The sequence below is a fragment of the Amblyraja radiata genome, chromosome 5, assembly GCF_010909765.2.
Source record: "Amblyraja radiata isolate CabotCenter1 chromosome 5, sAmbRad1.1.pri, whole genome shotgun sequence".
Lineage (NCBI taxonomy): Eukaryota > Metazoa > Chordata > Chondrichthyes > Rajiformes > Rajidae > Amblyraja > Amblyraja radiata.
In genome coordinates this window covers 13,245,639-13,257,944 of record NC_045960.1, presented here as the reverse complement: position 1 = coordinate 13,257,944, position 12,306 = coordinate 13,245,639, and the positions used below count along the sequence as shown (strand labels likewise).

The following is a 12,306-nucleotide window of genomic DNA, read 5'->3' as shown; positions in this document are numbered from 1 at the left end:
AACACGCCAGCGGAAAAACTATCTCTAACGGTTTGTTCTAAATATGCTGCATACTATTTACAAAGCTGCCAGTCTGATGGTGATCTTTTAGCATGACTGCTTCCGCTACATGCTGTTTGCAAGGTCTGTGTTTAACATGAGGGCTCGCCAAGTGAATTAAAGCTCAGTGTAGAACCACAATGTCATGACAGACTCTGTGCAAACCCAGACATCAAATGGTTGTTACCGTATCAATAGCTGGTGAGTGGTGCCAGTCATGATGTTGGACGTGGTATCGTAACATCTAACAATTTTGATCTGAACAGTTAGACTGTGTCTGCAGTGGGCTACGTAGTTGTGCATCCTATTGTCTTCTGTTACCGAGTTTAAGTGCGTGATTTAATTAACTTCCACAGATTTTGTATGTGTGGGGGGAATAAAACTGCTGGAGGAACACTGCAGGCCAGGCAACATCTGTGGGTCAGCCATCACTCATTGCAATATTAACACCTATAGAACAGTACAGCACAGGACAGGCCCTTCGGCCCACAGTGGCCGTGCTGAACATGATGCCAAGTTAAAGCCATCTCCTCCACCTGCACATGAACCACATTCCTCCATTCACTGCACATCCATGTGCCTATCCAAAAGCCTCTTAAATTCCGCTGTCTAATCTGCCTCCACCACCATCCCTTGCAACTCGTTCCAGGCACCCACCACACTGTTATTTTTTTAAACTTGTCCCGCACATCTCCTTTAAACTTTGTTACTTGCACCTTACAGCTCTGCCCTCTAGCCTTTGACATTTCCACCCTGGGCAAAATGGTTCTGACTTGCTACTCTATCTAAGCCCCTCATAATTTTATATACTTCTTTGAAGCTTTGGAACTCCAGAGTTCAGATAGGGGATGAAGAAGCATCATTAATCCATGAGCTACTGCCAGTGGTCCAGTGTATTTGGCATACTTTTTTTTTTTTTTTTTTTTCTCGGTTTGTGCATGAAATAGCAAGGTTATACTAACGAGCCCATGTCCTATTGCACTTTATCTGCTTATTTATGTGTATATTGAACTGAACTGTCCTGTATTTTTGCTTACAATATGCTATTGTGCTGCAGCAAGCAAGAATGTCATTGTTCTATCTGGGACACATGACAAACTCTCTTGACTTGACTTGACTTGCCATGGCAATCATTCTTGTCCAGCAGAATCGGTCAATGGTCAACAAAGTTTAAATGTTCAAACGTTTGAAATGGCCTGCGTGCGTATAGTTTAAAGTATCAGGCTAGAGTTGGTCTTTTTACAGCCCTTCACAATCTCAGGAGGTCCCATGAAAAGCAGTTGCTGCCTTCATCTAGGAAGTGCGCCGGCTAGTTTGTGGCCTTTAGGAAGCCAGGCAGCGTTATGAACTCAACTCTCCAGAATGGGGCTTAGATGCACTCATTTCTATCCAATGTAGGAGTGCAATTGTTGGGCCAACCCGGTCCATTTCTGTCTCAAATGAGGTGCCTTGAATTGCTTTACATTGGCAAGACCAAGTGTAGACTCAGTGGCGGTTTCACTGAACGCTTTTGTACGATAAGTGGCACGGTGGCGCAGCGGTAGAGTTGCTGCCTCACAGCGCCGGAGACCCAGGTTCCATACTGACGACGGGTGCAGTCTGGATGGAGTTTGTACGTTCTCCCCGTGACCTGTGTGGGTTTTCTCCGGGAGCTCCGGTTTCTGCCCACGCTCCATCAATGTGCCGGTTTGTAGGTTAATTGTCTTGTTAGAATTGTAAATTGTCCCTAGTGTGTGTTGGATGGTGTTCGTGTGATCGCTGGTCGGTGCGGACTCGATGAGCCGAATGGTCTGTTTCCACACTGTGTATCTAAGCTAAACTAATCTTGCAGGATCTTCCTGTTGTTAACCATTTTAACTTATTCCTGGCCTTTGTCAGGGATGGGCTGAGGGCACACGTTCTATCATTTTGTGAACATGGCTGCCTTTGTTCTCCTAAACACAAATAGGTCGACAAGAGCAGCCTCCAGGGGTGATTGTATAGTCCCGTTTAGGAAAAGTGTCTTTGGGCAGTCAGTATTTTCATATCGAGCGCCGCAGACCTGGAACGCGATACCATGCGTCATACGGGATCTGCCAACCCTTACCTCATTTACCAAACATCTAAAAACATGGTTACTGCAAAATCAAAATTGCAATCATAATCTACCTTAAAATTATCCTATGGTACTCTTTTATTGCTACTTTTTAACTTTATTGTTTGTTTTGTTTTGTTTTTGTCTTTTGTTTTGTCTCTTTTCTTATTGAATGATTGTGTTGTGATGTGTTTACCTTGTTTACCAGAGGGACTAAAGATGGAAATTAGCTACTGACTACAATCTTGCGTATTACATGTAAATGTTTATTAATATGCACTGTCCCCTAAATAAATAAATTACAATTACAATTACCATATTGGTGGAGACTGAGAAGCATGTGATCCATTAGCAGAGAGAGAGGAACTAAACTGAGCACTTGTGCCCCTGTTTCAATTATGATTATGGTCATATGATACAACTAATGCTTTAATTGCTTGATGAGAATAATTGAATATTAGTATTATACATTGCATTATCCTAGTCACACATTATACCAGCAGAATGGTGGGGTTATGTGGCCTCACTTTTTTTTAATTGTAAATATTACTTAACGGGTGTAGTAGTTTTCCATGTTGACTAACAAAATTGACACTGGAGACGCAAAGAAGTGCAGGTGCTGGTTTAGAGTAAAAGATACGAAGTGCTGGAGCAACTCGTGGGTCAGGCAGCCTCTCGAGATAATGGATAGGTGGCATTTTGGGTTTGGTCCCTTCTTCAGACTGTAGTAAAGGGGGGGGGGGGAGAAAGCTGGCAGAGGTGGGGGCTGGACAAAGCCCGGCAAGTAATAGGTGGATACAAGTGGCCTACCGGGACGAGGTGGCTGATCTGGCAGTCTGGTGTCAGGACAACAGCCTCCTCTTGAATGTCAAAAAAACTAAGGAACTGATCATGGACTTTAGGAGGGAACATCATCCGAGGACGTACATGCCATTGAAGATAAATGGGGGATACTGTAGATAGGGTGAGCTGCTTTAAATACCTGGGAGTCCACATCTCTGAGGATCTGACATGGACATCACACGCCACAGCACTCGTGAGTAAGGCAAGGCAGCGCCTTTACCACCTCAGGCAGCTGAGGAAATTCAGAGTCTCTCTCAGGATCCTCCAGTGCTTCTACTCAGCGGCTGTAGAAAGCATCTTGTCCGGCAATATCACAATCTGGTTTGGGGACTGCTCTGCCCAGGACAAGAAGGCTCTGCAGAGAGTAGTGCGTTCGGCTGAACGTACTATGGGAGCTGCACTCACCCTCCTGCAGGAACTATACACCAGGAGGTGCAGATCCAGAGCCAGCAACATTATGGGGGACCCCTACAACCCCAGCAACGGACTGTTCCAGCTGCTACGGTCAGGCAAACGCCTCCGCTGTCCTGCTGTGAAAACAGAGAGGATGAGAAGGAGTATCTTCCCACAGGCCATCAGGACTGTAAACTCTTATCTCACCAGGGACTAATTTACTGTACCAATTTACTGTTGTGTTGCGTCTTTTTAAAATTGCCGTTTTTTTCCTCACAAATATGTAATTACTGATTCTGTTCTATTCTGTTTTGTAGGGTTTTTTTTGCACAATCTGCAAGATTGCCACTTTTCATTTCACTGCACATCTCGTATGCGTATGACAAATAAACTTGACTTGACTTGAAGTGAGGAGGGTGGGGAGGATGTTAATTGGCAGATGGGTGGACAAAGGCCAGAGATGAAAAGGCAAATGATGTGAGGTACGGAGATGAGGATAGAGGAGGTACTAGTTGTGGAGCTAGAGGACGGAATGTTGGTGGAAGGGGAGGAATGGGTGTGAATCCAGGCAGGGCCTAGGGAAGGGAGCAGAGAAAAATAGACAGGACACTGACAGCCGAGGTCACATTTAAAATTTAAACAGCAATTAGCGATGTGGCAGATATATTGCAGAGTTGGTGATAATTCCATTAGATATAAACTGTTCAACTCAATGCATTTGTTGATTTACACCTCTTTCCGTCCCTTCATGAGATTAAATGTTCACACTGGTGAATGTCAGGCATGTATAATTTTTTTGTGGCTGCCTCTTGCAAGCATGCCTTCCCCTATCTGCCGTTGAAGCATTTCACCAGCAGGTAACTTTGCAGCTACTCGCAGACAGCTGCGAAATTCTCCTCCTTCGTCACGGTAATCTACATTTTAACCTTGCTGGCCATTCCAGTGGAAGGCAATGCACGAAAGGTCAAGGATGAAAAGATTTTGTTACACCGAAGCTTAACACAGTATGACGCTGACACTATCGTACCAGTCATTATGGTTCGCGTGACACCTTGTTGTCATCTGTGTCTTAAAGCAGTGTCAAAGTTTGCTTTAGTTTAGAGAGAGACATCGCGGTAACAGGCCCTTCGGCCCACCGAGTCCGCGCCGACCAGCGATCCCCGCACACTAACACTATCCTAAACACACTAGGGACGATTTACAATGATACCAAGCCATTTAACCTACAAACCTGTCCACTCCACCTTTGGAGTGTGGGAGGAAATTGGTGAAAACCCACGCAGGTCACAGGGAGAACGCACAAACCCCATACAGGCAAGCGCCCGTAGTCAGGATGGAACCCGGGTCTCTGGCGCTGCAAGGCAGCAACTCAACTGCTGCACCACCGTGCCACCCAAAATGTAGGTGAACGTCCTTGACTAGGCCATTGATGAAGCCCTAGCAAAGCCATTAGATTCTAAGCCATCGCCTATCCATGTTGAGATGCTGCCTGACCCACTGAGTTACACCAGCACTGGGCTTTTTTTTCTAAACCAGCACCAACAGTTCCTTGTCTTTTAAAAGCCATTAGATAGCTACATACCGTAATTGTGTACAATTGGACACAATCCATCAGCTCCATGGAGGGTTATGCATTGAATGATCCTGACTAAATTAAGTTATTCTTGCTGAGTGCTTTGAATCGACCTTTCACTAATTTTTATGTCTGCCCTCGCCAGCGGCTCAAAGTCAGTAGTAAAACATGCTTCTGCTGCGCTCAGCTTGTTTTGTCTGCAGCCCTATTACAACGGCACTTCTTCAGAATTGAAGTATCATCTGAGAATTAATGAGCATTTTGAGATGTAAAAAATGCATTCAATATTTTTAATACATGAATACGATTTCAGGTTTCATGGATAAACGTAAGTGTGTTCAATGCCGCACATATGTCGCTTCCCATCTCATTTGTAGTTTGGAGGTACAGCATGGAAACCTGACCTTTGGCCCTCCAAGTCCATGCCGGCCATCGATCACCTGTTCGCACTAGTTCTTATACGTTCATAAGTCATAGGAGCAAATTAGGCCATTCGGCCCATCAAGTCTACTCCACTGTAGACTCAAAATGCTGGAGTAACCCGGCGGGACAGGCAGCATCTCTGGAGAGAAGGAATGGGTGGCGTTTTGGGTCGAGACCCTTCTCTTTCTTACACATGTCTACTCCACCATTCAATCATGGCTTATCTATCATAGAAACATAGAAACATAGAAAGTAGGTGCGAGAGTAGACCACCAGGTCCGTCGAGCCCGCACCGCCATTCGCTCATGGCTGAACACTAAACAGACACACTTACCCACAAACAGTAGACACAAGACACAGAACACAAGACACTACCCTCCCCTTTATACCGCTATCACCCCTCTCCACCCCAAGAACCGCGTGATCTCCTGGGGGAGGCAAAAAAACGGATAAAAACCCAGGTCCAATTCGGGGAAAAAATCCGGGAAATTCCTCTCCGACCCCAATCCAGGCGATCGACACTTGTCCAGGAGATCACTCAGGTCTTACTATACTAACCATACCTAGGTCCATATCCCTGCCCTCTCCCCGTAGCCCCTTATCCCCTTGGCAGCTAAAAAACCATCTATTTTAGACTTAAATATATTTAACGTTTCTGCTTCCACTGCTCCCTGGGGCAGTGAATTCCATAAATTAACCACCCTCTGGGTGAAGAAGTTCTTCCTCATCTCAGTTTTAAAAGAGCCCCCCCTTATTCTGCGACTATGTCCCCTAGTTCTAGTTTCCCCGATCATTGGGAACATCCTCGGTGCATCCACCCGATCAAGGCCCCTCACGATCTTATATGTTTCAATGAGATCGCCTCTCATTCTTCTAAACTCCAAAGAGTAGAGTTCCAGCCTACTTAACCTTTCCTCATATGTCAATCCCCTCATTGCAGGAATTAATCTTGTAAACCTTCGCTGCACTGCCTCCAGGGCTAGTACATCCTTTCTTAAGTATGGACCCCAGAACTGTACACAGTATTCCAAATGTGGTCTCACTAATACTGTGTACAGCTGCAGCAAGACCTCCGTGTTTTTATACTCAATCCCCCTAGCAATAAAGGCCAAAACTCCATTGGCCTTCCTGATTGCTTGCTGCACCTGCATACTAACTTTTAGTGATTCATGTACTAATACCCCTAGATCCCTTTGCGTTGCATTACAACGCAGCTCCTCCTCATTTAGAAAATAACTTGCCCTATCATTTTTTTTCCCAAAGTGAATGACTTCACATTTATTAGTATTAAATTTCATCTGCCAAGTTGTTGCCCACTCACCTAGCTTATCTATATCCTTTTGCAGACTCTTCCTATCCTCCTCATCCCCTACTTTTCCTCCCATTTTTGTATCGTCCGCAAATTTTGATACATTACACTTGGTTCCCTCCTCCAAATCATTTATATAAATTGTGAACAACTGGGGTCCCAGCACCGACCCTTGCGGAACCCCGCTAGTTACCGGTTGCCATCCCGAGTATGAACCATTTATCCCCACTCTCTGCTTCCTATTTGTTAGCCAATCCTCTACCCATGCTAATATATTACCCCCAATCCCATAATTTTTTATTTTTAGCAATAGTCTCTTATGTGGCACCTTGTCAAAAGCCTTTTGGAAGTCCAAGTATACCACATCCACCGGTTCCCCTTTATCCACCCGGGTTGTTACTTCCTCAAAGAATTCGAGCAGATTCGTTAAACAGGACTTCCCCTTCACAAAACCATGCTGGTTCTGTCCGATGAAGTCATGTTTATCCAAGTGCCCCGTTAGTGTTATCTTTCCCACTCAACCCCTTTCACCCGCCATCTCCCCGTAGCCTTTGACACCCTTGCCAAATCAAGAACCTGTCAATCTCTGCTTTAAAAATATTCGGCGACTTGGTTTTGCCAAAAATAAATTACAAAGCTTTACGAAGACAGCTATGGATAAGTAGAGTGCCTAAAAATAAAGTCCTTGTCACGTGTGATAATAAAGAATGTTAAAACTGAGCATGTGTACCTGACACTGCCGTCTACTTTAGTCAGATTCTGATCTCTATTGTCAAAGGACAAATGGCAATCATAAAACAATATAATAAGGTTGATCGGGTAAAACGACATTTGCTTATTGTAACGGGGTGGAATTGGGCTGTGTTTACTCTACTATGTCTTTGGAGGTGCGTTATTTATAATTGTTATAAGATTATTCCGAAGAATTGAAAATGCTAACGTGCCTGCTACAGTAAACAACACAAATGGTCTGAAGAAGGCTCGACCCAAAACGCCACCCATTCTTTCCCTCCAGAAATGCTGCCTGTCCCACTGAGTTACTCCAGCATTTTGTCTATCTTCACATCGAAGGAAAATCCTGTATATAAGGAATAGATGAATCTTTGTGTAATCTCCTAGATTGCTGCCAATGATCACTGTATTTGGCGCTCTTAAATAGTCTTGATTGTCCTACCCGATCTTTGTGTTGTGCTTTAAGGTTTTCTTTAACAGTTTCTACAGCTGTTTGTTTGTTTCAGAAATCTCTTCTATCTATTTATCTCACAAAAAACTGTGTTCCGCGATGGGCTATGAGTGATTCCTGCGTTGAGCCATTCAAACATCCCAATATTTCTTTACAGGGCTTCTGTTCGTGGTTGACTGCTATCTTCAGAATAAAGTGAGTATTCTCATCTTAAAACAAAATCCATCATTTATACTGAATAATATAACTTAAAGATTTAACTTGTTAAAGCCAAGCACTGTAGTTATAGAAGTGTCTAATGATCTGGATTCCTGCTGTCTTTAAAGTAAGAATTTTACCATATCATTCATGTGCGAAGTGGATTTGGGGAAAATATTCCTAATGAATGAATCTTCTTCTTCGAGTCCGTTGCAATCTCAGATGTCGTTCTGCCAGTATCTGGCGCAGGTCACAGCATGAATGAATGAATGAATGAATAAGTTTATTGGCCAAGTATTCACCTTGGTGCTCTGCCCACAACATAACATACAGTGAGTGCCATGTAATGCGAGCAAAGGCTTGCTCCTTGAGCTTATACCTGCACTGTTTTGTGTACAGTGTCATAAAGCACTGAAACAGGCTCACGCCTCATCTTAGCTGATCCCATTTACCTGTGCTTGACCCATATCCCTCCAAATCTTTCCTATCCATGAACCTGTCCAAATATCTTAAATGTTGTTGGTATTGTACCTGCCTTAACTATCTCCACTGGCAGCTCGTTCCATATATCCACCACACCTCTGAGTGAAAATGTTACCACCGGGTGCCTATGAAATCTTTCCTCTTTCGCCTTGAAGCTATGCAGTTTAATTCTTGATTCTCTTACGCTGGGGAAAAAACTCTGTATTCTTCCTATCTTTTCTCCTCTTGATCTCATGCACCTCTGTAAGATCACCCCTCAATCTCTTACACTGCAAAGAATAAAATCCTAGACTCCACAACCTCTTCCTACAGCTCAGACCATTGAATCCTGGAGTCTGGCAACTTCATCGTAAATCTTCTCTGCCCCCTTTCCAGCTTCATGGCACCTTTCAAAGAGCATGGTGACCAAAGCAGAATACAACATTCAAGTGTGGCCTCACGAATGTCTTATACATTTCAATCTTCTCACTTAACAATGTCTTGGTAATGAATATGTTGGCTATGGTTGTGATTTATTCACAATCAGGCAAGGGTGGCGGACTTAGTAAACCCATTGTGCGGCCCTGGTAGTGTTTAGTTTAGAGATACAGCGTGGAAACGGGCCCTTCGACCCAAAGAGTCTGCGTCGACAAGCGATCCTCGCACATTAACACTATCCTACACACATTAGGGACAATTTACACTTATACCAGTGGAAAGTTGAGACACACTCACTTGAAATCCATTTAACAGGCTGCCAGTCGGTGAGCAAGTGTGGAAATCCGATGCGCTAAGAAACTATCCTTTGACTAAGATGTTTTCCTTTTACATTGCAGTATAATTTGTCAGTTTGCCACTCACTTTGTTCCCCATGTTTTGTTCCATTGATGCATAATGTGCCCATAGAGTCATACAGCACAGAAACGGGTCCTTCATCCCAACTCATCTATGCCTCAAGATGCTAAGCTAGTCCCTTTTGCCCATCTTTGGACCATATACTTCAATCTATCCAATCTTTAGCAAGGTGGATAGCAACCAAATCCTTAAATTGTCTTAATGTAAATATTTTAATATGAGATATTTTGTCACTTCATGGAAAGAGACTATTCGGCCCCTCGGGTCTGTTTGCTCTAAGAAATTCCATCAGTTGCATTTCCCCTCCAACCTATTCTCTCTCTTGCCGAACTGTCTTCTGCTGTCTAGTTTGAGGTGACCAGCACATCTCTAGAATGTGTGAGGAAACGGGAACATCTGGTTAAAACCCACTCAATCACAGAGATCATACAAAGTCCACATCGGATATCTTGATCACACCCAAGTCTACAGTAAAGATAGATCGAGAATGCTGCAGTAACTCAGCAGGTCAAGCAACATCTCTGGAGAAAATGGATAGGTGACGTTTCGGGTCAGGGCCCTTCTTCAGACCCGCAGTGTCACTTACACGTTTTCTCCAGAGATGCTGCCTGGCCCGCTGAGTTACTCCAGCATTTTGTGTCTATCTAGGGTATAAACCAGCAACTGCAGTTCCTCCTTACTACACCAAGTCTACAGTAAAGGGCCTGTCCCACCAGCATGCGCTAGCATGCGTCTAGCGCGACCAAACGTGATTGCATGAGGCGTATGGCCTCGCGGGGCCGGTCCCACTTCGATCACCGGAGCCGTATGGAGTTGTGCGGGGCTGGGCCCGACATCGCGCGGGGCTCGGAAAAACTGACCCTGTCCAAAAATTCCGCGTGTCAACGGCCTGCCGGCCTGCAGCCTCATTGAGGCCGTACGCACCGCCTCGACGGGTGTGCGCAATGTCTTGACATCGTACGCAGCGCCTTGACGGCGTACACCTAACGCGTGGCATTGCGCGATGACCTCACCGCCCGGCGTGCCATTGCGTGATGACTTCGCCGTGCGACGTCCAAATTCAGTCGGCCCACCTCCTGCCCAGCTGATTGATGAGTATGATGTCGGGACCAGCCCCGCACAACTCCATACGCCTCCGCGGTTCGAATTGGGACCGGCCCCGCGAGCCCGTACACCTCAAGCGACCACGTTTGGTTGCACTAGACGCATGCAATCGCATGCTGATGGGACAGGCCCTTAACTGTGCAGCAGCACTGCTGCAGTACTACCCTTCACCTACCTTCACTGGCGTATTCTAAGTTTTGAGATGAGTTATAAATCATTCCACAGTTCACAATACATTCTTCATTATAAATCACCTACTGAGTTTCTGCAGCACTTTGTGTTTTGCTCACAACTCCAGCAGCTGCTGTTCCTTGTGTCTACATTCTATTGATTCTCTGCTCTTATTCCTTTCAATCTTTCTGGGAAGGCAACAACGCTAATTGGGCGAAGAATGGGTCAGTCTTTCACGAGCTGCTTTATGCTGCAATCGGTAAACTGAGGTGTCCATGCCAAATTAATTCTTTCAGCGCCCTGTGTTAAGTGTTAAAAGGCTTTCATTTTGATGGTATTTGAGATGGGAATAGAAGTTGTGGAAGGTGTGTTTTATGTGGGACGGGGACACGGTTCACCCGGTTACCTGTGTCCGTCTCCACTTCCCTCAGAGATGAAGAGATCAGAGAGAAATGTGGCGAAGATGCCGTCCACTACTTGTCCTTCCAGCGTCACATTATCGGGCTACTGGTGGTCATTGGCGTATTCTCTGTGGGAATAGTCCTGCCTGTCAACTTCTCTGGAGATCTGCTCGGTAAGTTTTGCGCTTCATTGATACAGAGTGTTATATAACAGCATACAGTTGTTCAGCACGGAAATGGTCCCTTCGGCCTGCCGTTCCTATGCCGACCACCAGGCCTATCTATTCCAATCCCACTTGCCTCTTGTCTTATTTTGTTATTGAGGCAGCTCAATATTCATAATTCGCAACTTTATCATTTAACAGTTCACCTGTCTCTTCATCTCTGCATTATCTGAAGCCCTTGTTGCCTCTATCTCTTGGCAGATGGGTGGAGTAAGTGACAATCTCCCCCCCTCACCTGTATCCACCTATCACTTGAGGAGATTTCGCAGTGGAGCAGACATTCCACCTATCACTTGCCAGGCTTTCCTCCCATCTCTCTTTACGAAATTTCTCTTCCTCACACGTCCATCAGTCTGAAGAAGGGTCCCAACCAGAAATGTCGAAGTCCGTTCCCCCCCCCCCCCCTCCCAGATGCTGCCTGACCTGCTCTGTTCTTTCAGAACTTGTTGCGACTGAAATGCTATATTGAGATAGAGCGTAAAAGTGAATACATCTTGGATACAGCCACACTCGCTTACCTTCGGCAATTTCTACTCCGATTGTTCTAATGATGACATTTGTCTCTTGGAACATGGTCCAAACAGTAAACTCTTGACTTTTTCCAGAAAATAATGCCTACAGCTTTGGCCGGACGACTATCGCAAACCTGAAGTCTGGGCAAGTATCATACATCCAATGCATCACGTTGAATCCACACGTAGGTCGTTCATAGAACAATTTAACAGTGCAGCACAGGAACAGGCCCTTCAGCCCACGATGTCTGTGCCGCACGCTATGCCAAGACTAATTCTAATCTGTCTACATATAATTCATGTTCTTCCTTTCCCTGTATGTCCATGTGCCTTTCCAAAATTCTCTTAAACGCCACTAACGCCTCTGCCGGAACCACCATGCCTGGCACCATGTTCCAGGCACCCACCACCATCGGCGTTAATAAAAACAAACTTGCCCCGCACATCTGTAAACTTTGTCAGTCTTACCTGAAACCTATGCCGTCTATGTTTGTGGGGGGCGAGGCAGGGGGATTGCCTGCTCTATCTGTGCTGCTCACTTT

At 45.2% G+C, this 12,306-nt stretch overlaps 1 protein-coding gene across 3 annotated transcripts in view; it reads left to right on the top strand.

Annotated features, from left to right (window-relative positions):
• Nucleotides 1-12,306, top strand: part of LOC116973009 (CSC1-like protein 2) — a 135,763-nt gene that overhangs the window by 73,669 nt on the left and 49,788 nt on the right. For all 3 annotated transcript variants that reach the window (XM_033020642.1, XM_033020643.1, XM_033020641.1), the window contains 3 exons: nt 7,995-8,032; nt 11,059-11,201; nt 11,858-11,909. In XM_033020642.1, coding sequence (XP_032876533.1) covers nt 7,995-8,032; nt 11,059-11,201; nt 11,858-11,909 — 233 coding nt within the window. The remainder of the gene's footprint in view (nt 1-7,994; nt 8,033-11,058; nt 11,202-11,857; nt 11,910-12,306) is intronic.